Raw genomic sequence first — 27,449 nt, 5'->3', positions numbered from 1 at the left:
ATAGCTTCTTGCCCTTAAAGGTGTGCGTTTATCTTTGAAAGGGGCCGAGCTGTGTCTGTGTTTGGGGAACATGACAGGTTGGGTCAGGGGTTGTGAGATACCATTGACTCTAGACCATATTCCCTTAACACCTGTGGCCAAGTGGAACCGCAACCATTATATCCTCCTTTACTAAGAACATCATTGATTTGGTGACAAAAGAATTGGCACAAGCTGGAGGGAGGAGAACCATCGAGTCAAGATTGCTCAAAGCCTTAGAAGCAAGAAATGGTTTGATTTGTACCATCCTTCCTCTTCAATGCAACGACTGGAAATGTGCAATGCTACACAGTGTATGCAATCATTGTGTAACCAAATTAGTGATATTACACAGTTATGTAGGTAATGAGGGTTGTGGCTCCACAGGGCTACAAGGGGGTTAACAAATGCAATGATATTTTAGGAAGAATTTGTCTATCTCTCCCTTTAGCTGATGCTAAACCTTCTGAATGTACAGTGGGTTCTAATAAGGAGCCAAGTGTCAAGCTAGACACAATCATTCATTCTACGATCCCTATTGTACCCCTTTCTCTCACTGTATCTCTTTTTCTCTATATTCTTTGTCTCACTCAATCATTATATGTCTGTCTCTCTCTCTCTCTCTGAGGCAGGCAGCCGTGGTACTTTGGCTGGGGCTTCAACCTGCCCAGAGGTCAGGCTCTTTTAGACAAGTGGAACCAGATCCCTGACTCCACCGACATCCTGGTCACACACTGCCCTCCACTGGGTGAGTCACTCACTGCAGCAGTCACTGTTCACTCACTCTCTCACTTGCTCTCCTTCCTTTTCCCTCTCTATCTCTCTCACGCACACACAGACAGATTTTTTTTAATTCAATGTGTGAGTTAATCAGACCATTACTTCACAATGTTGCATTGTGAATGCCATGCATGTTATAAATACATTTCTACTACACATTCAGATCATACACATGAACACATGCATAGACACACCAAATGCATATACACACACCACACCCTGACACACACACGCGCTTTCACACCTCATCTCCTGCTGCAGCTGGGATGCTCAGGCGAGTGTGTGTGTTTGAATTCTAAGGCTGCGTCTCGCCTCTAAACACGGAGAGCTATTTTCCCTTCAGTTTAGCCAAGTGTCTCTAGCTATCTCTTCGTAAGCCACCAGCATATGGACTGGCTACAGCAGGCTACTAATGCATGCATGAGAGAGGCAGAGAGAAGGGGGTGGTGGGGGGAGGGGGGTGAGGAGGAGAAGTATTGAGAAAGAAAGCAAGATAGTACAAGAGACAAAGGGAGTGATATACAGTTGGGAGTGAAAGGAGTATATGTGATAGAGTCCAGGAGAAAGACTGGAATGCAGTCTGAAAGCAGATAAGTAAAGAGAACAAGAGGAAAGAATTGTGAAAGAGTGAAGGATGCAGATACAGCTTTGCAGTGTCTTCATGGACAGCAATGAAGTGATGGATTTAAGGCAGAGCAGGATAAATATATCCCCTTCATACAGTTCATACAAAGGCAGGAAGTGACATGGCATGGACAGGAAGTAGACCCACTATCATCAACATGGTGCAGATTGTGCCACCTCGCCCATAACTAAACAAAAAGCATTGGAAGGATAGGAATAGCTGAAACAATTGTGTTGTTATTTGATAGTCACAGAAATGTCATAAATCTTGAAAAAATTTAGGGGGCTCTTTGTACTTGTATTCCACCTACAAACACTACAGTGTAAGACGAATACCTATGAAACAGACACATTGTTGACGATGGAGAGATTAACACACTCTGTCCTTGTGTCTGTGATGTGGGGGGGGGTTGTATTGTTTCAGTACTCCCATCCCTCCCAATAAATCACTCTCCCTCTTTCTCATCCACAACACACACTGTACTGGAGTGGTGTGGCGGGTGTGTGTGTGGGTGTTGGGTGTGTTTGTACTTCATCTCTATTCTCCACTTCACTGCTGGAGTGGAAATGGAAGAGCTTTAGAGCAGTTTTTACGAACTACTTGTAAATTTGCAGCACGTGTGATTTGTGGCTGAATGTCTGATTGGTGTATGTGTGTGTATGTGTAGGCTTTCTAGACTGGGTTCCTAAGAAGATGCAGCGTGTGGGCTGTATGGAGCTGCTCAACACCGTCCAGAGAAGAGTACAGCCCAAGCTCCACGTGTTTGGACACATTCATGAAGGTAGATCAAACTCACACAGTTGTCCTGTACAGTAGTTCAATCAGGAGAGACCTGGGATGAGTAAAGTGATGTTTATTTACAGAACAATAAATGTACTACAAGTGTTTGGAGCTTAGACCCCATGGGGAATTAATTGATCAAAGGGCGTCTGCCCCGTATCCGAAGAGGAATCCCCCACGGAGTCCAGACACTGGTGGTGGTGGCGGCAGCCAACGACCCAGCCAGAGGAGCCGGAACGAAGTCACCGGGTGGCGACGGGGCGGTGGAGGGTCGCGCACTTTGGTAACATAAATTAAACAGGGAGAAACACGTATTTAAAAGGCACGGCATCATTATGATAGGCTGGCAAGCGGGGAAAGTTCTGTCACCGCTAATTGATAGAAGAGAGCGGCTCATCGATTGCCTACTAAAACCCAGATGACAGCCCGACATGAGAAAGAGGGAAAGGAGAGAGCGTTCATAGCAGAGGGAGTGAATAGTTAAGCATTACCGTGTGAGCCCGAGTGCAGGGTTCGGTCTTGCCTGACTGAACTTGCACTAAGCTTCATTTGTGTGATTTCATCCAAGCGAGGGAAGGGGAGCTAAGTTGTCAGACCCTCTACTTGGGATAAAGGTCGTTTTGGGGGGTTAGCAGGTCAGCCAGGTTCCCTGGAGCACCAGGGCCCTGTAGAAACGGACCAGATTAGAAACTAGATCATATTCACTCAGGAAAACCCAGCCTGGTTTAATCTTGGATATGAATGTGATTTCCAATGAATTTAGATTTACAGTGCATCTGGAAAGTATTCACAGCGATTCCCTTTTTCCACATTTTGTGTTACAGCCTTTTTCCGAAATGGATTCAAGTCATTTTTTCCTCCTAATTCTACACACAATACCCTCATAAAAAATGAATGTATGTTTAATATTTTTCATGGATTTGTAAAAATTATGAACGAAAATATAACATACATACGTATTCACAGCCCTTGCTCAATACTTTGTTGAAGCACCTTTGGCAGCAATTACAGCCTCAAGTCTTTTTGAGGATGATGCTACAAGTTTTGCACACCTAGTTTTAGGCAGTTTCTCCCATTTCTTCTTCTTCGTGTTGGTGCACAGCAGTGGCTGGGCCACTCAAGGACTTTCATTCGGAGTTGTCCGGAAGCCACTCCTTTGTCATCTTAGATGTATGCTTAGGGTTGTTGTCCTGTTGGAAGATGAACCTTCGCCCCAGTCTGAGATCCAGAGCAAGAGTCCATTGCTGCACTCATCTTTCCCTTGATCCTGACTAGTCTCCAAGTTCCTGCCGCTAAAAAACATTCCAACAACATGATGCTGCCACCTCCATGCTTCACTGTCACTTTAGGGATGGTATTGGCCAGGTGATGAGCGGTGCCCGTTTTTCTCCAGACATGACGCTTGGCATTCAGGCCTAGGGCTGCAACAAACGATTATTTTGATAATCGATTAATCTAACGATTATTAGATTGATTAGTCGACTTATCATCTCATTTTTTTCATTGATTAATCAGAAAGCTTTGAACGATTATTCAGCTTTTGAAATGTGTTCAAACATTGAGTCATAGTTATTCTAACTAATAAATAAAACCAAGAAATCACTTCAGCTTTTGAAAAAAATATACGTATTGCACTTTGAGCCAACTGAACAGGCTATTACATCTCTTTTTGTCCAATTGTGTCCAACCTAAATCCAAAATGCTCTCTAAGCATTGTTTCAATCATGTTGCTTTATATAAAAGATAAATAAACAAAAGTAAGTCAGTTATATTACAGACAAAAAAAGTAGGAATGTAAACAAATCTCTTGTAAGACAACAGGGTTCTGTTCAATGAAAAACTGTGAGTAACAGTATAATTTCTGGACTGGCTTTTTGTTTGTTTCAGTACAATAGTCGTATAGACTGAACTGTCTAACTGCTGTCTGTGGACATGTTGCTACGGTGTTAGTATCCGTGAAATACTGCGTAATTCGTTATCAACTGGTGTAGCTAACTAGCCATCCAGTTTGAGCACACTCACCTCCTGCCGTTTCCATCTCCTCTCATGCGGGGATGCTTTCGTTCTAAATGTTCATGCATGCACGTTGTGCTACCATGGAAAACAAGTTCCGCCTTGCACACAATACATATTACAGTATTTTTTGTCGGATCTTTGGTAAAACTTTCCCACACAATACTTTATCAGGCCCGTTTACACCCTAAAATGTTTACCGCTGTTTTCTTCTATTGGATATCATACGGGAGGCCTGCATTAGTCTAGCGCTACAGCGACGCACTGGTCGAATCAGGCACTTAAAATAGGTCCTATGAGATCAAACGATTTGTCGACAACAGAAATATTTGTTAATAACTAATCGTTGCAGCCCTATTCAGGCCAAATAGTTAAATCTCAGTTTCTTCAGACCAAAGAATTTAGTTTCTCATGGTCTGAGAGTCCCTCAGGTGTCTTTTGGAAAACTCCAGGCAGGCTGTCATGTGCCTTTTACAGAGGAGTGGCTTCCGTCTGGCCACTCTACCATAGAGGCCTGATTGGTGGAGTGCTGCAGAGATGGTTGTCCTTCTGGAAGTTTCTCCTCTCTTCGTGGAGCAATGCTGGAGCTCTGTCAGAGTGACTATCGGCTTCTTGGTCACCTCCCCGAATAAAGACCTTCCATCCCGATTGCTCAGTTTGGCCAGGCAGCCAACTCTAGAAAGAGTCTGGTGGTTCCAAACTCCTTCCATTTATGGATGATGGAGGCCACTGGGCTCATTAGGACATTCGATGCTGCACAAATAATTTGGTATCCTTCCCCAGATTTGTGCCTTGATACAATCCTGTCTCGTAGGTCTACAGACAATTCCTTGGACTTTATGGCTTGGTTTGTGCTCTGATTTGTACTGTCAACTGTGGGACCCTGGTGTATGCCTTTCCATTTAGGGCCCATTTATCATTCCTTCAATCTCTCTACAGGTTATGGTATGATGACTGACGGCACCACCACCTATATCAATGCCTCAGCCTGCACTGTCAACTTCCAGCCCATGAACCCGCCCATCGTCTTTGATCTGCCCAACCCGAGGACCACATGACTGGAGAAGGCCCGCCCCCAGAACCACATTTCCAATCAGGAGACAGCAGGTGGACAAAGATGAGGGGGAGCGGGCAGGATTTCAGTACTGTATATATTTCAAAATGGCCAAGGACACACAATGTGTGTGGTGTGTCTGTTAGTGTGTGTGTGGCAGTACTGGCACATGTACAGTATTGAGGGATGGACATGGCGAATGCCAATACTACTTTGGCATCTATCCTTTTTTATTTTCCATGTGCTATCATTTTCACACCTTGTTCCCCATAATGGATCAGACCCACAGACAGAAAGACAGTTCTGAAGAAGCCTCAGCTGTAAGCCTATCTCCCACTCTGCTCTCCTACTGCACTGACAATCGAACTGGGTACCCAGTAAGCCAGCCAGCCATCCAGCCAGCCCAACACTTCCTCCCCCTGTTAGAAGTGGTTGTGGCCCTCCTACTGAGCAATGCTGGTAGAACTGTAGAGTTTGGTCTTACCATATGTCCAGTGGAGATCCTATTGTATTTGGTGTATTTGGATGCCCCAACCTCTCAGAATCAGAATAAGAAAGGGATTTATTCGCCATGAAAGTTTGCACTGACAAGGAATTTGCTTTGGCAGGAAGGTGCATACAATAAACATATAGGAATCTTAAATTTAAATATGTGGTCTAACTATACTAAGGATGCATAACTAGCAATACTAAGTGGAATACAATTAAAATTAAATATACAATAAAATAAATACAAGTTGCCATAAAATAAAATATAAGTTGCCAGTTTACAATATAAAATACAACATAAAATACAAATATTACAGGAATACAAATATTACGCACCATTCACTCCTACATTCCACACTGACTATCAAGGGTTAACGGATGCCCAAAGGTTTTAATGGTTACCTCCAGAGCGAGTCAGTGACAGGAAAACAAACTAACACTAAGATATATTACTAACAAATGTCTATCTCAATCTCTTTCCTCTCTTTATACCACAAAGCTCTCTTGTACATTTTTGACATTCTGTCTGTTTCTGTCATTCTGAGGCTTGAGGTTCGGTATGTGTGTGTAATTGTGAATGTATATGTATATTTGTGTGTAAGTGAGATCAAAGTACCTGTGTGAGGGCAGCGGGAGGTCTCTGACATGGGCTGTGTGTGAGTGTCAAACGTGTTGACACTGCTCCCATGGGCCTCATTAGAAATCTCAGTAAGCCTCTTAACCAGGGGAGGAGAGAAATACAGTCTCTCTCTTCCCCTCTCTTCACCTCATTGTCCTCCTCTTTTCTTCCACTCTGCTCTATTACTCTCTTAAAGTATCCTCTGCTTTCCTCCTTCAGCTTACTTTCTTCCCCCCATCCATCCTGCACTGTAAATAATTCAGTTTAGCCTTCCTCTGAGTCTGGACAAAATCATCTCAAGGTCATAAGGGAATGATGGGATGAGTAGTTGAGAATTAGGTTCAACGTATCAGATACACAAAAGTGCTGCTTCCTACTCTCTTACTCCTGCCCTGTGGTACTTTACCTGAGAAAATATGGATTATCAGAAGAAACTTTCACCAATCTTTGGGACGTGGGCCAAGTCATGGACTGTAATGGGGTTATAATACTCCATCTGCAATGGTAAATGTATTTCAAAGTTTACATGTAGTGTTGCCATGCTTAAAAAAAATTGTACATTGCAAAAAAATAACAAAGGCAGTGTAAGAATTGTGATTAGTTATTTTTAGGTTTGACGTACTTTCTCAGTACTGTAAATGTGTATATTACCTGCACTCTGACACAGTTCATCCCCACAAATCACTTGTAGGCTCCCTGTTAGGTTCAAATAGTTATCTGAGTTCAATTGGTGTCTTTTGCAAGCACTTCTGAACATGAGACCTGAAACCTCTGTTTGATTCAAAGTGAGGTTAGCATAGCATCACAAGTCTACATCCCTCTTTGATCTATGCAGTCATGGATTACAGTAACACACCCATCTCCCATCCACCGGCTACAGTTTACTCCCATCTCATTGTTATTCACTGTGCTAGTCTAGGATGTCACCCTCCCATGTATTGCTGATCATTAGAGGACTCACAGGAAATCTTTGTCAATTGAAAGCATAGACTGTACCACTCCTCTTATTCTGCATATCACAACTTAATACGCAGTGTTGCTATACTGTATGTCTGCATGAGGAGGTGATGTTACTATGCTTTCTGTTTTTTTTAACAGAAAGCTTCCACACAAGAGAGGGGGGTAATAACTGCTGTATTTAAAAGTAATGTGTTCTTCATAAAGGGACATGTCTGTATGGATGCATGTAAGTGTGTTTGTGTACGTGTGCGTGACAGAGTATGGGGGAAAGTGTTAAGCCCTAAGGATGAAAAAAGGAAAGGTATTTGTTGATGAAAAGAGGCAAAGGAGAGTGTCTTTCGTTACTGAGTGCAAAATGTCTTGTTGGTCTGTTCAGATTTTTTTCTTCTGAGATTACGATGTTTTACAAAGTATGCCTCAATAGCTGTGGTTTGTTTTCTTTGAGAACTCTAATGTTCCCCTGTTTTTTCTGTATATTGGTTCTTGTCTCAGGGCATGCCATTTATAACTGTACCTGCTACTCTGAAGACAATCGACTTTGTACATTGGAACTATTGTTTTGGGGGATTAATCAATGGGACTTTTCCATTCTATGATGTGTACCATTTTCTAATCTATGAAACGGAAATGACAAACTTAAAGACAGCTGTACAGTGTAAAATACCTTTCTTAAAACTTAATTATTTTGGTTTTCTGAGCGCTTATTCCCTCAAATCGAATTAAACCTTATCTGTGACCAGTTGGATTATGTCTTGTTATTCTGAGATCTTTCCTTCTTTCTGTTTTCTCTTCTCTTTGATCTCGGTTAAAAGGGTAAAACAAATATTTAACAAAAGTGTGTGAGGAAACTTTTTACTACAATTCTCTGAACAATCAGACTTGTTCCAGGTATCAATTATATGATCCTGAACAAAAGTCAATTTATAGACTCTTTTGGAGTCTGCAGGTCTTCTACACCTCTGCACATTCTAATGAAAAGCCTTGTTCAAATAATTACATTAGCAATCCTGGGGGAGACGAGGTAATTTATTTGCAGACGATTTTTAGCTTTGCCATTGATACAGTAGCTTTCTGTCTCCACATATCACTTTCTCCATCTGTAGTTCTCTCCATCTCTCTGTCCTATAGCAATTGCTTCGTTACATTTTTCTTGCTCGCCATCTTTTTGTGGATAATGATTTTTCTCTATCTTTCCCTCCCCCCTCCCTCCCTGGGCTTTGTCTTGCAGTGATATTGATAATATATTTTCCACCTTGATCTGGGGTACTCAATAGGCCCTATTGAGTAGCTTACCCCCGATCTAGGTGGACAATATATTATAGGCGGACAATATTGAATAGACGGACCGCGGTCCGGATCCAGACCCAGACGCAATACAATTTGCACCGAAGCCAAAATCAACATTCTAATTCAGTCACTAAACGTTAGCCACAATCTCTGTAGGTCACGCAACAACGCAGGCTAATCGATTTGCTAATGGTACCTGTTTCTTCCTTAACAAAATTATGGCGTGACAAAACCCAACAAAAAGCGAAAACTTGATTCCGAACATCGCAAATTTCAGACAGAATGGACTGACAATTATGCATTTGTGTTGCCGGTGGGGAGTACATAACCGATGTGTTTAATCTGCAATGAGACGGTTGCCCTTGTCAAAAGTGGTAACGTGAAACATCATTATGACAAAGGCATAGACACTTTGAACAAAATTACCCCCAGAACTCTGAGGTAATGGCCAGAAAAAAAAGCATCACTGTTCTGGACCCTGGACTGAATGGAAATTTGGTGAATGAACCTTTTGAGTTTCTAATTGAGTAGCCCTGACCTAAAGAATGAGTGACAAATGTCCTTTATTTTTCCTTGTCATCCGTGTCTTTCCACATCAGACCCGAACAAAGACTGTCCAGCATGTCTCATGCAAAAAATTCCAAAGCATTTTATTTGGTTGGCTACAGAGAACAATCACTGTCATAATGGCCACAAACAGAAAGAGAGTGACAAATACATCTCAGAGTAATTATATCTCAGAGTAATTATAGTCCTTGTAGTTATTTACTGTAATTGTGTCCGTTTTTTTCCTAGTTCTGGAGACTAGTAGTACCCTGAGTATGGATTAATCTTCAATAAACTAAACTACTATCAATAAACATTCAAAAAACAAATACTGTAAGAAAACACGGGTCCTCTTATAGAGGTTGTGTGGTGGGTGCAAGAAGGCGTGCAGGAAGTCATTGTATAATATCCTCCCTGTGGTATTCTTGACAAAGCAGGAGGTGAGGTGAAAGACTTCTTCTTCAGTCAGGTTCACACTGAGTTGTCACCTGCATGTAAATAAAATGATTAGAATTAATTGTTTCGTATGAGTTTTTGCAGATGTTTGTTATCCTGAAGTCCTGAATGGAGATTTTGCCACTGCGGTTGCGGTCCAAGATGAGAAAGTTCTGTCTGATGGCTTTCCAGGAAAGCTGAACCGGATCATATATCCTCAACATAGCCTCCATGGCCTGTCTACTAAGCACTCCCTCACTCATCTGTACCATAGAGAAACCACAGAAGAACCACAACACAAGGAGACAGGAAAGAGACAGCATGAGGTCCAGTAGGAAAACAAACTTCCATTTGTTGCTATTTCTATTTCAGTAAACTTGACTACAACAACACAAGTTGTGACATGGCTTTGGTCGATACAGTGATATGTTCTGTGAAACTGGGTAGATGGACAATCTCAGCCCATAACTACGATGCAGGGGGTCTCTTGACTATTACGCAGATGGCTGCTTCGGTTATCAGACAATGCAGGATATTGTAATCCAAAGCTCAATTGGAAGGTGGTAGCTCACAGGTTGCCAGATAAGCCCTCACCCACACACTCAAGTGCTGCTTGGGGCTTTGTTTACCCAGTGGGGGTTATAAGAGAACCTGCCGACCAACATGTCATTGTTCAAAGCTTTTTACGCATCCCGCTCGTGCCAGAAAACACACTGCGATTCACCAAAACTGAACAGTTTCCTATCCTCCAGTGTTATCCCAGAGACTGTGAGAACCCAGCAGAACATCCACCAATAGACCACGATGAGACACAGAGAAAGAGAGGAGTGGAGTGAAAGCTTTGCTAAAATATTGTTTTAAACAATGGTCTGATGGCCTTGGAAAGAAACTGTTGTCCAGTCTGCGTGTGCGAAACCAAATGTTTCGGTATCACCTGCCAGAAGGCAACGGTGTAAAGAGACTGAAGGATGTGTGGTAACAGTCTCTTAGAATCCTGACAGCTTTCTTGATCGTGTGTGGTAGGTGTCCTGTAGGGCTGGGACTTTCCTGCCAATGATGAACTCAGCAGACCGGACTACACTACGTAGGGCTTTGCGGTCCCTGTCTGTGCAGCTCCCATACCACACTGTGATGCAACCAGTCAGTATGCTCTCTATAGTGCATCTGTAAAAGTAAGTGAGGATGACTGAGTCCATGCCAAACTTCTTCAGTCTCCTCAAAAAGAAGGGCCGCTTTGACCACCTTGTCCGTGTAAGCAGACCAGGTGAGATCATTGCTGATGTTCAACCCGAGGAATCTGAAGCAGCTGACCTTCTCCACTTTGGATTCGTTGAGGTGTAGGGGTGCATGCTCCTCCTCCTTTAGCTTATCATAGATGTAATCTAGGTTCTGTGTCCTCATATGTTATGTTACACACCCTGGGGGGTGCCTGTTTTGGTGATCAGTATGGATGAGGTGTGGTCACCGATTCGCACCACCAGTGGCCTCCCTGTCCTGTCAGGAAGAGGAAGATCCACTTGCATAGGGAGGTGCTTAGTTCCAGGTCCACAAGCTTGGACACCAGTCTGGAGGGGATGATGGTGTTGAATGCTGAGCTGTAGTCAATGAACAGCATCCTCACATACGTATTCCGTTTGTCCAGGTGGGAGAGATCGGTGTGGTCAGGTAGTATGGTCAGGGCGATGGCATAGTTTGTAGACCTGTTGTACCAGTATGCAAACTGCATAGGGTCCAGGGTGGGAGACAGCGAGGAGATAAATGATTTGACTAGCCGCTCGAAGCACTTCATGATGACAAAGGTCAGTGCTTAACGGAGGGAACCTAACCTCCCCCATCGCTCAGGGACTCTCAAAGGCTGGAGAAAGGTGCATGGACCGAGAAGTGCAAGCAAATACACAGAAACAGTTGGTACCATTGGAATAATTAGGGTTTTATTTTGCCGCCACGGTACAGTAAATAAGAAATAACAATAATAATGATAAATATAGCTGCAAGCAGCAATGAGGTGTCCAAGCAGGTAAAATGAACGAAAAACATTTTAGACATCCTCAAAACAGGGTTCTGAGTAAATGCAGCTTTGAATCCATCAAAGATTTACTGAGATACGACCCAACTTCCTGTTTGCGAGCTTTGCCGCAGATTTGGATTGGCTGTACCGATCAAACTGTTTCGAAAATTTTAAATAATTTTGATAGTTAGTGTGAGGATTAGGGATGAGATAAGATTTTAACTATTCCGATTCCTTATCAATTTCTGCTTATCAATTTGATTGCTTATTTATTCTGTTATTGATTCTTATTGGGCAAGGGGGGGGGGAGAGCACAAATGGGTTTATTGTTGGAATACTGCTTCAGCATTCCAAGTATTGTTCTTCGAATCTTTATTCAGGGTTCTTGCAAGTTTCAGTAAGTCAAATTTAAGACCTTTTAAGACATTTAAAGACCATAAAGATTACAATTTAAGACCGCATTACCCAAAACATATTTAAATCAAAAGACATTCATAAAAAAACATGTCATTTCTATGAATGGAATTCATTTAATAAAAAAAAGCATACATTTAATTTACAGATAAAGCAATCACATTAGTAACCGAATTGAATATTTTTGGGGCAAAGTTTGCAGCGAGCCTCGTACCTGGGTACTGCTTGTAACCAACAGCGGAAATCGCTATGATCCAGCCATAGGTGCGTTCGACTTCATGCAGCGCCGGCGTCGTCTGCAGCCGGCTCATGAAGTCATGATGGCATGAAGTCAGTCCATGTCGAACACAACTCATGTCTCGTTGAAAGTACACTTTCCCATTTTCCTCACTTAGCCGAATTTTAACAATCTCTGAGGAGGCGACTTACCTTTCAGAGAGTGACATACTCAGCACTTCATTGTTGTGTGCCATTATGTACCGTTTCGTCTCGTTTCAACAAAGTAGTTCGCTTTCATGCATTCCCCGTTGACGCTGCGGTACGGGCTAAGTGGATGCAGAATATCCGGAGGGATGACTTCAACCCGACCAAAAACACCGGCATTTTAAGCAGACTGATTTAAACGTGACTTCCGCGGGGTTGAGGAGGATGAAGAAGGGAGCCGTACCAGTTTTCTTTTCATGGAATGGGTACAAACTACCTACGCCCAGACCGAGCGTCTGGGAAAAGTGTCCGCGGGCCGAGAGTCCCGCACCAGAGTCATAGATAGAGACCGAAATGGCTCCGGATCACGACTATTGTGTAGTCCCTAAAACAGGAGCGAGGGCTAGTAATTTGGCCGACGAGAACGAAGCTCTACGTTGCCAGATTAGGGAGCTACAGCAGCAGTTGGAAGTCCTCAAACTTCGCCAGCGCTTTGGGATAGAGCGCCTGTCTGCATCAGACGAGGACGTGCGCTTTTAAGGTTTGCGTCCTACAGGAGTTTCATGGCATTTTGGAGATTAATCGAACCTGCTGTGATCTACAAGATGGTGCCCATAACCAGCACCAAGACAGCCTCTGCCAGCATCAGCACAGTCCATCACCCAACAACGGTAGGTAACACGACGTGCATAGAGTTGTAGGCCTAATGTAACTCTGAAATTAGACACAAAATGTTTTATTTCGTAATTTCCCCTGTTGGTTTGTGGAGTTAACTACATCTAACTAAAAAGTAAAAGCCAACCAGCTGATGTTGGTATTATTTTCTAAATGTATTGTAGCGACCCACGGATTGGTCGCGTGTTAACTCGCGCTGTTGGCGCAAAGGATTGTGGGTGGCGCAATTCACATACTTGTTTCATGTTTGGTTAATGTTGTATGCATGTTTGAGTTGAGTGTTGTTGTTCTGTCAATTAGGTTTGTCAGTGGATGATGTATGGATATTAGTAACTATAAGTTATCGTTGTTGCCATAACTGTGAATTGTATGTGAGTTAATGACTTGTTGTTGGCATTCACATGTGATTGGTGGTGTAGTAATAAAACCTGTAGTCGAGCGGTGTATGGGACACAGGATAAAAAGGTCTTCTTCTCTGCGTCCGATTATTACGCATCCACTCCAATATAGACCCCTAGCGCCATCGTTACATTGGTGTCAGAAGTGGGATGGCGCAACCACGCAGGATGGAGGAAGAAATCGCAGATCTTGAAGAGACCATTAAGAGGACTCAGCTACACCTGGAGAAACGTAGGCTGAAGATGGAGCGTTCCAGGGCAAGAACGTCGTCCCACGCTGATGGGTCCAGTGTGCCACGGCCTTGTCGCCCCCTAGAGGCCGGGAGTGGAACCACAGAACACACAGCCATAGCTGTGGACATCCAACCTGACCTACCTGGGGCGTCCCCACAGGTGGATGTTGGGGCCATCCTGCCCCGTTCCACTGCCATGCCAAGAACACCAGCGAAGGTGCCCAAGTTCAATGGAGAGACGCTCCTGGAGCCATATCTTGCCCAGTTCCAGTTGGCAGTGTGGCATGGTGGTTGGAGCAGCGAGGAAGCCGCCACTCATCTTGCCCTGGCGCTGGAGGGAAATGCGCTGCAGGTGCTCCTGGATCTGACCCCGGGAGAACAGCGGAACCTGGAGACCTTGACCGGGGCCTTGGAGAGGCGGTTCGGGCAGCCACCATTCCCTGACCAGAGTAGGGACAGGCTAGCCAGCTGTCGCCGCCAGGAGGGAGGGAGTTTGGGCGCTTTCGCCGCAGATATCCAGCTCTACGCCCGCCATGGCTATCCAATGTTCAACGCCGCTGCAAGAGGGGAGCTGGCTCTCCATGCATTCTTCAAGGGGCTTATGCCAGAGCAGCTACGCCAGCATGTGCGTCTCACCATGCCCAGAACCCTGGAGGGGGCTCTTCAAGAAGCGGTACGGGCAGAGGCGGTGCTCTGCACTCAGGCTGCCCCACGGCTGTCCCTTCCACACGTCCGGGCCATCGACTGTGAGGGTGAGGAGGCCGAGCCAGTTTGTCAGGTGCAGTTTCAGCGGCGGCCAGCCCCAGCTGGGAACCGTCGACCTCGATCCACTCTTCGGTGCTATCGTTGTGACGAACCTGGTCACATTGCCCGTGACTGCCCAGCACCAGCACCAGTCTCCAGAGCACCACAGCAGACGGGAAACGACGGGGGGGTGGCGCAGTGAGGGGCCCGCCACCCCAATCGTTGGCCCCTCCCTTAAGCCAAGAACTGTTGATTGGTCGTGTAGGCAACACTAAGGGACTGTATTTGGACTGCTGGCTTGATGGCCAACCCTGCCAAGCTCTAGTAGACACGGGGTCTACCGTCTCACTGGTGCGTCCTGGCGTCCTTCCAGGAACCATGGGGACGCTCTCCGGCGCATGGGCAAAGTCAGACACGAACCTGGTGACGGTGACAGGGGAGAAGGCTGCTACAAAGGGGAAGAAGCATCTGCGGATCCAGGCTGGGAACCAGGAGGCGGAGCACGAGTTCTGGCTTGCCAATATTCAGGACTCGTGCATTATCGGCCTGGACCTGTTGTCCCGTTGGGGTGCCTATGTTGATGTCCTGAGGGCAGCCATCACCCTTGGTGGGGAGACTGTGGCGCTCCAGGCCGGCCAGGACAAGAACACAAAGGTCAGAGACCAGCAAGCCAGCTGCCAAACAGCTGCCACCAGCGACTCCATGCCAGGTCAGCCTACCAACCATACATCGGCGGAGACGTCTGAGGCGGTGAGGGAACTCTGCCGCCGCAGCAGTGATGGCCTTGACCAACAGCAGTGCGGCCAGTTGAGGCACCTCCTAGAGGACTATGCAGATATCTTTGCAGCAAAGGATGAGGACTGTAGGCGGACGGGGTTGGTTCAGCATTCCATCGACACCGGTACCGCCCAACCCATCCGCCTGCGGCCTCACCGGCTGGCCCTCGGCAAGCGACAGGTGGGAGAAGACAAAGTTAGGGAGATGGCTGCTGCTGGGGTAATTGAGCCCTCTGACAGTCCGTGGGCCGCACCAGCTGTCCTGGTTCGAAAAAAGAATGACAGCTGGCGGTTCTGCGTGGACTATCGACGTCTCAACGCGGTGACCAAGAAGGACTCTTACCCCCTCCCTCGCATAGATGACGCCCTCGACCATATCACAGGCTCCAGCTGGTTCAGTTCCCTTGATCTGCGTAGTGGCTACTGGCAGGTGGAGTTGGCCCCTGACGCACGACCAAAGACTGCCTTTACCATTGGACAGGGACTGTGGCAGTTTCGTGTTATGCCGTTTGGACTCTGTAATGCACCAGCGACGTTCGAACGGCTGATGGAGAGGGTACTGGCTGAAATACCACGGAGTCGTTGTGTGGTATACCTGGATGACCTGCTGGTGCATGCCAGCGACTTTGACCGAGCCCTGGGTAACCTGCAAGAGGTCTTTGAAGCCATTCGTCAGGCTGGGTTGCGGTTGAACCCTGCCAAGTGTCGCCTGCTGACAAGAGAAACGCAGTTCTTGGGCCATGTGGTCAGCGCGCACGGGGTAGCTACCGACCCCGCTAAGGTGGCCGCAGTCCAGAATTGGCCACCCCCTGCCAACGTCACCGAACTGCGGAGCTTCTTGGGCCTGGCGTCCTATTACCGGCGTTTTGTCCGGGGCTTCGCCACGATTGCCAAACCCCTCCATCGACTGACTGACAAGGGACAGCCCTTTGACTGGGACGACGTGTGTGCCGGAGCCTTCACCCAGCTAAAAACTGACCTTACCGAGGCTCCCATTTTGGCCTACCCAGATGCGGAACAGCCCTTCATCGTGGACACTGATGCCAGCAACGTGGGAGTTGGCGCCGTACTGTCCCAGAGTGTTGGAGGGGTGGAGCGCGCAGTAGCCTACTTTAGCCGCACTCTGAACCGAGCTGAAAGGAACTACTGTGTGACCCGGCGTGAGCTGCTGGCAGTGGTCCTGGCACTGCGACAATTCCGGCCGTACCTGCATGGCAGCCATTTCCTTGTGCGCACCGATCATGCTTCCCTTACCTGGCTGTTGAACTTTAAGAACCCGGAGGGCCAGGTGGCTCGCTGGCTGGAGGCCCTACAGGAGTATGACTTCGAGATCCAGCATCGACCAGGGCGGTTGCATGCTAATGCTGATGCCCTCTCCCGCCGCCCCTGTGCAGTCTTGGAATGTCGGTATTGCCAACGACAAGAGGAGCGGGACCAACCACTGACGGTGGCAGCCATTCAGACAGCTGACTGCGAGGGGAGTTCTCCATGGACCTCCGCTCAGCTGCAACAATGCCAGGAGGCCGATGCAACCTTGGCGGTGGTAATCAACTGGCTGGCGACGGGGCGGCGTCCCGAATGGACAGAAGTGTCTGCCCACGGACCGGAGGTTAAGGCTTACCAATCACAGTGGGGCAACTTGGAGCTCCATGACGGGCTGGTGCACCGGAGGTGGAAAGCTCCTGGCCGGGGAAGCGACCTCCTACAGCTGCTGGTACCCCGTGAACTCCGCCAACAGGTCCTTCAGACCGTCCATGGCTCGGTGGGGGCGGGGCACTACGGCATCGCCAAGACCCTCCGCCGCCTCAGGGGCCGATTCTATTGGCCAGGTTGTCGACGGGACGTGGAGCTGTATGTGCACTGCTGTGACCTTTGCACTGCTAAGAAAGGGCCAACGCAGCGCTCCCATGCCCCATTGCAGCAGTACCTGGTGGGGGCTCCGATGGAGCGAGTAGCGGTGGACATACTTGGGCCCTTTCCAGCGACTGATTCCGGCAACCGCTACGTCCTCGTGGCCATGGATTATTTCACCAAATGGCCGGAGGCATACGCGGTGCCGGATCAGAGTGCCACCACAACTGCGGAAAGGCTGGTAGAGGAGATGTTTGCCCGCTTCGGGGTCCCTGCGGAACTCCATAGTGACCAGGGGCGGAACTTCGAGTCCCAGGTCTTTAGCGAGGTCTGCCGACGGCTGGGAGTATCCAAGACGAGGACGACACCTCTCCACCCTCAGAGCGATGGGCTGGTGGAGCGGTTCAACCGCACCCTGGCTACCCAGCTCGCCATCCTGACCAGCCAACATCAGCGGGACTGGGATCGCCACCTGCCCCTGGTCCTGTGGTCGTACCGGACGGCCGTCCAAGAGTCCAGCCAGTGCACACCAGCTGCCCTCATGTTTGGGCGGGAATTACGGACACCGGTGGACTTGGTTTTCGGGACCCCGCCCGAGCCGGAGATTGCTGGAGGAAAGGAGATGGATTACTACCGGAGGTTGATAGATCGCCTCCAAGTAGTCCATGAGTACGCTCGTCAGGCCCAGGCTAACTCTGGGGTGCGGCAGAAAAGAGCCTACGACACCCGGTGTCGGAAGCTGACCTTCAAGCCCAGTGACAAGGTCTGGGTGTATTGCCCTACTCGTAAGAAGGGGGTGTCACCCGAGCTATGCAGTCACTGGCAGGGGCCCAGTGAGGTTATGGAACGGGTTTCTGAGGTGGTGTATCGGGTGCGCATGCCTGGTCGGGGGCGTGTGGTGGTGCTGCACCAGGACAGACTATCACCATATCGCCCGCTTGCTCCAGAGACGGGTGGAGCAGAGAACGACACCAGCGGCACCATTCCCACTGGACAATGTAACCCCCCCCCTATGGCACCTTCTACCAGTCCCAGGAGGCCAACTCGGCGGCGGTTACGGCCAGGACACTTAAAAGACTACCTGTTGGGTGATGGGGTTGTCGGGGACGACTGACCCCTCAGGTGGGGGCTATGTAGCGACCCACGGATTGGTCGCGTGTTAACTCGCGCTGTTGGCGCAAAGGATTGTGGGTGGCGCAATTCACATACTTGTTTCATGTTTGGTTAATGTTGTATGCATGTTTGAGTTGAGTGTTGTTGTTCTGTCAATTAGGTTTGTCAGTGGATGATGTATGGATATTAGTAACTATAAGTTATCGTTGTTGCCATAACTGTGAATTGTATGTGAGTTAATGACTTGTTGTTGGCATTCACATGTGATTGGTGGTGTAGTAATAAAACCTGTAGTCGAGCGGTGTATGGGACACAGGATAAAAAGGTCTTCTTCTCTGCGTCCGATTATTACGCATCCACTCCAATATAGACCCCTAGCGCCATCGTTACAGTATACTTTGTAATAACAATGTCAAGGTAACTAAGCAAAGGCTTTTGTTTTTATATCTCAACAGAAACTGAGACCCATTAACGAGTTTCTGTTGTTTCTGATGTACCTGTCAAGTTCAAGTTCTAGTCTTTTATTTGTCAGGTGCACAGAGCAACACAAGGTTAGACTGGGCACTGAAATTCTTAAGACAAGACAACGCAAGCACCTGGCATAACATAACATATAAGTACACAGAACAAATTTACATCTATGCTGAGCTTAGATAAGTGAACTTCCTAAATATACAGATAGCAATAAATAAACGACTATACTAACCCTAACACTAAAACTTCCTAAATTACAGATAACAATAAATAGTACGCTATACTAACCCTAATACACACAAAAAAAAACTGTTACAACCCTATAACCTAATCTAACCTAAGTGGAGTACAGTGCAGTAGTGCAAATTTGCAGATCAGTGACTATGTCAATGACCAAACAGGACCCTGGTGTCGAGGTACAGTAGTGCAATGTTACTGAAAGAGCAACCAGTAGCTGAAAGTGACAGTGTATAAGTGACTAGTGTGCAGTAAACAATGTCCATATCAGTGTCCATTGAGAAGCCTGATGACCCTTGGGTAGAAGCTGTTGTCCAGTCTGCGTGTGCGCGACCGGATGCTGCGGTAACGCCTGCCAGAAGGCAACGGGGTAAAGAGACTGAAGGATGTGTGGGAACAGTCTCTTAGAATCCTGCTGGCTTTCCTTAGGCAACGTGTGTGGTAGGTGTCCTGTAGGGCTGGGAGCTTCCTGCCGATGATGAACTCAGCAGAACGGACCACACTTCGTAGGGCCTTGCGGTCCCGGTCTGTGTAGCTCCCATACCACACTGTGATACAACCAGTCAGAATGCTCTCTATAGTGCATCTGTAAAAGTTAGTAAGGATGACTGAGTCCATACCAAACTTCTTCAGTCTCCTCAGGAAGAAGAGGCGCTTACGGGCCGCTTTGACCACCTTGTCCGTGTGAACAGACCAGGTGAGGTCATTGCTGATGTTCACCCCAAGGAACTTGAAGCAGCTGACCTTCTCCACTTCCGATCCATTGATGAATAGGGGTACATGCTCCTCCTCCTGCCGCCTCCGATAGTCCACAATCATCTCCTTGGTCTTGCTGATGTTAAGAGAGAGGTTGTTGTCCTGACACCATGATGTCAGGGTGTCAACCTCCTCTCTGTAGGCTGACTCGTCACTGTCAGAGATGAGGCCCACGATGGTTGTGTCGTCAGCAAACAGTGGGTCAGTGGGTCTTCCTCTCAGGGACCTTGCAGAGAGGTTCAGCATTCACCGCAGTACTGCACGTCGGATCATCTCCACATGGACTCATTTCCTGTACTGCCTGCTGGGAAGCCAGCGCCTTTGGATTCCTCCAGAGATAGTGAGAGCTCACCTGCCAGCTGAGTTTGCAGCTTTTTCTGATACACAGGTGATCCTTGATTGTACAGAGATATTCTGTCAGACGCCATCCTCTCTGCTCCTTCAGAGTGAGGTTTTCTCTACCTACAAATCGCACACTACATTCAAGGCCATGACTGGCATGGCACCCCACGGTGCTGTCACCTTTGTGTCTGGACTGTATGCAGGTTCTATGAGTGATCGCGAGATATTCAAGCTGTCTGGGATTGTCAAGCTGCTGAAGCCAGGTGTATGGCGATCATGGTGGACAAAGGGTTTGTTGTGGACAACCTTGCTCCTTGTAAGGTGTACCGGCCTGCCTTTCTCAGCAACAAACGACAAATGAGTCGAGAGGATGTCATACAGACACAGTCAATTGCACGTCTGCGAGTGCATGTGGAGAGGTGCATAAGGAGAGTGAAAGAGAACAAACTGTTCGACAAGGACATACCACTGTCTACATGCGGAAACATTGATGAACTGTTCAGTGTGGCCTGCTTCCTGGTCAATTATCAGAATGGGCCGTTAGTGAAGGCATGGGCAACTCAGCAATGAATTAAACATCTATCTTGCTTCTTCAATACAAATATTTGTGTCATTATCATCATTACATTAGCTTTGGGTTTTTACTGACTTGAAATTAAAATGCACCAGAGATGACATTTGAACATGTAGAATTTAATAAGGAAATATTGAACACTTACTCAATGATCCAATATCAAAAATCCACACTATTTACACTCAGGCGCTCATTTCAATCTGTACAAAAGGTATGGTCTGAAGTCAATTGTAAGGCCTGCATTAGTGACATTAGCTCTGGTTTTATAGAGATTTGTTAATCTGAACAGATGGTCATTTACAAAATGCGTTTAGCAGATGCTTTTATCCAAAGCGACTTCCAAGAGAGCTTTACAAAAGAGCATAGGTTACTTATCATAACAACGAGGTAGCCCCAAACATTGCAAGCAGCCAAAACATGAAGGTTAGTATAGCGTAGATTGAGGGCACAAAATCAGGTCTTACCTCACACTGACTAATGTACCCATCATGAACAGGCCTACTTTAACTTCTGCTCCAAAGAACGTGAGCAGTAACAACCAGTTTCTGGGGTGTCCATGAAAGTATAGTTCAGGTTTAAGTCAAATAAACTTATACTTCAGTTTTATTATTGTTATTCTACATCCACATCACCAACTATAGCCACACAAATACCCTAGAATCTGACCTGACTTGAACTGGTTAAACACATGTTTTCTCCCCTACTCTGAGGTCGTGAGGCTTCTCATGCTTCCTCATGGACCTATAACAGACAGCCCTGATGGTCACCCTCCCTGCAGAATCTTTGTTTGACACTGTGGGAATTCAACGTCATTCATGTAACGTTAGACAAAACACCACTATTCGGTAGGCCCACCTCTGACATCTCATACTAATCCTAAATTGACATCTGTATAGCCCAAGGCTAGTATCACACACTAGTTTAGACAGCTGTCACAACGTTTGACAGCTACGCCCGATTGAATTGTTTCATCTGGTTCTGAAAAGTTAGCGCTTTATCAGGGTGCTGCGTTTTTGTTTTGGTCGTATGCACCTCAACTAAAAAACATTGAACGTTAAAAACAATCGATAATTCTACAAATCTAAAATCTCTAAAGGACAACTGACCTAAATGTTAGCTACATAGGTACTGCTAGCTAATAAGCGATCCCACAATGTGAATGTGTTTTGCTGTCAATTTCAAACTTACCTTCATAGTTGTCAATAAAACTAGAAAGGTACATTTTGTACCCCTTTTCCCGCTTACTCCGGGGGGCAGAGCATCCTTTCCGGACAAGTCTGTGGACGTCTGATATTGTCAGCTTGGGCAGGTCTTGAAGACATCTTGTGTAAAACACCATATTGCCGGAAGTATGGGCACACACACTCAAGGGAGCGGAAGTAGAACGGAAGTAGAGTATTGCACCTAGCGAATAGGCTATCGTCCAGAAAGAAATACAACACACCGAACCAACGTTCTGAGGGCAGCGTTTTGCTGGTTTTGTTTGTAGCAAATACTCGCTTTGTAGGCTACGACTCAATACTTTTTTGCTACCTTGTAATAACTTTCTGCAGCCTGCGTTTCTGGAAATTAACAAGGGTAAACCCTTTTTAAGACCAGGCTACATGAAATTTAAGACCTTGGATGAAAATATGGACGTTTTGAGGCCTTAAGTTTAAAGTTCCAAATGTAGGACTTTTTAAGACCCCGTGGGAACCCTGTTTATTCAACTTCTTCTATTTCTTCCGTGACACCTTTCAGCGCCTTCAAATCTTCAGTTATTAAAACCGTTCAACCATCAAAAAATTCAGCAGTTTCAGGTTATGACTGCTGTGACTTTTCAGCTTTCTACCTCTTATGTTTGAATGAATATAAACCAATATTCATAATATTTTTTACATGGTTTTACAATTGAGTTTTTTTTCAAATCCTCTCAATCCTCTTAAACTTCTTCAACTTTCAAATCCTTCTTCTTCCTTAATATTTTAACTACAGCCACCATTTAAACTTTAAAATGTTTACAAAACCCGAAACAATTTTTGTATTCAGCTTTTTTCAATATCACTGATTTACATGGGTGTGTACGTGGAGAGCCTAGAGTGCTGACTGAAACGCTTAGAGCTTCGAAATCTGTTTCAAAAAGTATTTCTAGTTTGCCAGCATTGCAACAATTTTCACTCTTCATGCTTAGTTTGTGGATCAATAGATAGCTATTTTGGTGTTGGTCGTAGCAGTGGCGAAAATCTGCTATCAACTTGGGGGGGACAATTATATGACATTTTCTCAAGAGCAATTTCTGAGGGGAAAATGATTGCTGTAATACAGCCTACATCGAAATATGTTAAATGTATATTGAGGAACCCAAATTAATACTCCTGGGTAATTTATAGTTAGTAACTGAAGGGTTGTCTCTTCAAATGTAGTTAGAGTAGTGTTTCTTATCAGTCAAGCATGAATGCAGGTGTACAGTATTTACAACCAGCAATACCAAGAAAGGCCAGTATGTACTGTACACTGTATGGGTGCAGTTTATGTAATTACAATGGGCATGGTGCAGTGTCATCTAAAATAATCTAAATTGAACCATAATAAAGTCGGGGAAAATCGCGAAACCGTTGACATTTCTTTCAGTGTCAACACTTTGTTGGCAAGAGTCTGCGGTTCTATAAATTGTGGGTGTGGCTGATATGGTTCTGTGCCACCACTGAGGTGACTAGACAGTGCTGTGCCACCCTCACTGACTCACAGTCTGTCTCCTAGAAAAGACATAAGGTGTTCGCCATCCTTCTAACTACCAGTACCAAATACTACACAATTAATCACAACAACAAAACCATTGCCTCCAACTAATGTTCAATCACCAGTTCAAGGTTCAATCACCAGTTTAAGTAGAGAGTGGGGGTTTCCATGGTATTGTCCAATTATGTCCCTATTTTACAAGTCTAAAGAAGAGCACCCATCATGTTGCCAAACAAAAGACTCAACATACTTACCCAAGACCCCCTGTCTCTGCCAGTCTGTTCCTGCCTTCCTGCAGCTCTATTGTCTGTTTGTCATCTGGTGCCTCCTCTGCCTAATGGCATCATTATGAAACATTCAATTGGCACATTTAACATCATTTTTATGAACATTTATCAACTAGTCTTTGAGATTAGGCCACTAGGGTTTTTTCTTTGCATTATGGTGTCCTGGATGCCGTCTTTCTTTTTTCTGCAATTTTTCTACCATGCTGGCCGCACACACAATGTGCAGGTTATTTACAGTAGGAGATGAGCTTCTATCATTTATTAATATTGTTCTAGAATAGGCTTCGATTTACCAGGTAGCTAGACAGTTGGGAAAGGTGAAACGGATTGGATTGACAAGGATTGACAGCTGTATGAGTTCAACCTTTACACAACGCAAACTGCAACCTTTGTCATATTAATATAATTCATGTTTTGGTATTATATTGGCTGGCTTCCCAGAATAACTGAATTTGCAGAGCTAGCGAGCCCCAATTCCGTTTGTGTGGTATTTGCCATCATCTTTGCTATCGCCAGTTTACTCAAGATCGGCACTCAGGTGCTTCAAAGTCCCTTAAGACAATTTAGCTTTTGCAACGAGACCATTTAAGATAATTATGACAATGGTAGAATATAGTATTGTTCTGTTCAGTATCGCTCACAATGGCAAATGGATTTCGAAGAACTACAATATCCGTGCTGATCTTGGATTAAAATTGACGATAGCAAAGTTTCCATCTTTTGACGATGCCAAATGGAATAGGTGCTAGCTAATGTTTGCTCATCGGTTTGTTTGCTAGCTATGCAAATGCAGCTAGTTTAGTGTGTGAGAACCTTGCCAACATAGTGAAATCGCTGATGTGCGATTAACTGTGTAGCTGGGTTTCGTCGTGTTAAAATAGAAATACTTAATTTATCAAAAAGTTCGGGGCACCACCCTAATATTGGTTTAAGACATTAGGGAATCCTATATTTAACATGTAATAATCAGTCTCATCTTTAGGAATGAATTCGTTCTAGGTGTAGAGCCAATCGTAACATCAGTGTACAAGCACGTAAAAATATCTTTACAATGAATTTATTAAGTAAGGTAAACAGATCTTATGAACAAGTTAGATTGTGGGTTTGATATGAGTTATTGGTTTCAATGAACAGAATTAAATGGTCTAACTTAAAGAAAGACAGAAATTTGTATGGATCAAAAATCAAATACATAGCTCACGCCAATGCCATGTCGGGGAGGAAAGAGTGTTAGCCAAAGTTACGTTTGATCAGGGGTTGATCAATGAGGTTGAGGGCGGTTTGCGCCAAAGGTCCATTTGAAGAATCGGAAGTGAAAGCGCGGCTGCGCTGCGGGGTCATGTGGCTGAGTGTGCGGGATCTCAAGTCAAGTCGCAATGGGGCAATTCCATGCAAAGGTCACCCTTACCATAGAAAAAAGAAGTTGTGCCCACACAAATATAACTGTTGTTAAAATGTTCACTTAGGTCTATATTAGTCAGAGTTCCTAATTTTCGTCTCCTCAATGCAAGGTATTTCTGCAACTTGTGTTCTAATGCCTTCGCGTTTCAATTTCCAGCATGGGGCAGTACAGTTTTAACTTTGGTTCAGGCAGGAGGACTCAGTAATGTTATGTTACTTGATACTTTATTACAAACGTTACAATCCATTATTGTAATATTTGATTTGGCGTATGGTTGTGCTCGCAGCGGCTCCCTGCCGCACCCAACTGAGACACCTTCTCCTGAGGCACCGTCTCGACATCCGGGCAGAGAGCAGCAACGCATTCCCCCTGAGGAAGAAGAAAAAGAAGAACCAGACAAAAGGGGGGAGGCCAGGGAGGTGGAGGCCGCAGGAGGCCGAGAGAGTATGTGTCGCACTAGCAATGCAGGAGCTGGGATCCCTGCTATATACCCCACCCTATTAGAGGGTGTGCCTTGACGCGTGATGACGTTTGCTGACGCGCTAGGTCTCGCGTCCCCCTGCATGAACCTGCTCCGCTAGTTTTTTCTCCAAACTCACTAATGATCTTCATTCTTCTTAATACTCAATGATAAAAAGGAGTTTTCGATACCCGTTCTCGTAGAATACTTAAATGGATTACCGGTTCCAACGTTAGCTTCCAGTCCTTTTTACTCCAACTTCAACTTTCAACTTTATTTATCCTTCAAAAGGAAATTAGTGTGCAGCAGGGGTCAGAAACACATACACAAACACAGAACAGCGCCAAATGCCAACAACATTACACAACACAGAACACACAATACAGACACACCTTCCCCCAAACCCCATGACAAGGTCCAATTGGGACAGTAATGGCCATTGGCAGCAAATAAATAATTAATTACATTTTAAAAAACATCATGATGTCGGCCAAGTGAATTTAGGTTCCTAATAGCCACAGGAATGAAAGAATCTCTGGCACGACCAGTTCTTAACCTTGGTAGCCTAAAACGACAACCAGAAGGGAGCAAATCAAACTCTCCGAAAAGTGGGTGGTCAGGGCAGTTTAAAATGTGTTTAGCCTTACCCATAACTCGTTTATCATATATATCTTGCAACTGGGCTAACTGTACCCCAACCACCTTAGATGCTACATTAACCAGCTTTGTAAGCTTACGCTTGCTGATCATTGGAAGACCACTGTACCACACCACAATGCCAAATGTCAAGACAGATTCAATAAAACACTGGAAAAACAAAGTAATCAAAGTCGTGCACACCCTGAATGATTTCATCTTCCTCAAAAAAGAAAAGTCTCTGTTGGGACTTTTTACAGACAGCCTCAGTATTGCTCTCAAAAGATAGTTTGTTGTCAATGATGGTTCCTAAATATTTATATTCAGCTACAATGTCAACATTCTTGTTATGAATAACAGTGTGCGGAACATTGTGCTGTGACTTCCGGAAATAAAAAATCACATCCTTGGTCTTAGAAACATTGATGGACAAACAAAAGTTATCAAACCAAGCAATAAAATCATCAACAACAGGACCATGCCCCTCCTCCTCATTGTTTAAAAGGCTCACTATGACTGTGTCATCTGCAAACTTCACACATTGCCTATTCTCATACCTACTCCTACAGTCATTAGTATATTTCAGTCAAGACACTCACGTGATTGATTTCACCATTTATTTATACACATGACAAATGGTTTAACATTGGCGGAATGGATGTACATGGGGAAGCCCTCCCTGCCTTCACTGCAGCATGCATGACATGAGGCAGGGAGCAACAAGTTAACTCCCCAAAACACAGACACTCCGCCAGTCTATACTATGTGTAGAGCGGAGCGTCGCGCCTCCTGAGCCTCAGGAGGACCACATGACATCCCACTGTTACTAGCAACAAAACTATGTGTGAGACAAATCAGCGGTGCATCCGCTGTTCCCAGGGCATCTAAGCGGACGTCCCCATGTAGACACTGGATTCTAACAGCGACGTAGCGCATCAGAGGTAGTCTGCGGATCACCACGGCTGCATGGAGATCCGAAGACATACTACCATTGCAATGTATGAAGCCACCCAACCACATGATACATGCGGACCACATTGGTCACCGGAGGTCTCAGACCCGCTCAGCCTGAGCGCCTGCTCAGCTCGAGTGCCTGCTCAGCTTGGAGGCCTGCTCAGCTTGGAGCGCCTTCTCGAGCGGCTGACCGGTTTCCTGAGCGCCTGCTTGGTTTCCTGAGCGCCTGCTCGAGCGGCTGACCGGTTTCCTGAGCGCCTGCTTGGTTTCCTGAGCCCCTGCTCGGTTTCCTGAGCGCCTTCTCGAGCGCCTGCTCGGTTTCCTGAGCGCCTGCTCGGTTTCCTGAGCGCCTGCTCGGTTTCCTGAGC

The 27,449-nt window shown here is 45.8% G+C and overlaps 1 protein-coding gene across 1 annotated transcript in view; it reads left to right on the top strand.

Moving 5' to 3' along the window:
* Positions 1–5,866, top strand: part of mpped1 (metallophosphoesterase domain containing 1) — a 44,945-nt gene extending 39,079 nt beyond the window's left edge. The window contains exons 5-7 of the mRNA XM_047022906.1: positions 651–766; positions 2,091–2,204; positions 5,156–5,866. Of these exons, the coding sequence (XP_046878862.1) occupies positions 651–766; positions 2,091–2,204; positions 5,156–5,274 (349 nt within the window). The 3' untranslated portion in view covers positions 5,275–5,866. The remainder of the gene's footprint in view (positions 1–650; positions 767–2,090; positions 2,205–5,155) is intronic.
* Positions 5,867–27,449: the final 21,583 nt, after the last annotated feature.

The sequence above is a fragment of the Hypomesus transpacificus genome, chromosome 7 (genome assembly GCF_021917145.1).
Source record: "Hypomesus transpacificus isolate Combined female chromosome 7, fHypTra1, whole genome shotgun sequence".
In the NCBI taxonomy this organism is placed as follows: Eukaryota; Metazoa; Chordata; class Actinopteri; order Osmeriformes; family Osmeridae; genus Hypomesus; species Hypomesus transpacificus.
Note: the sequence above shows the minus strand (reverse complement) of the source record. Positions and strands in the feature narration are given on the sequence as shown.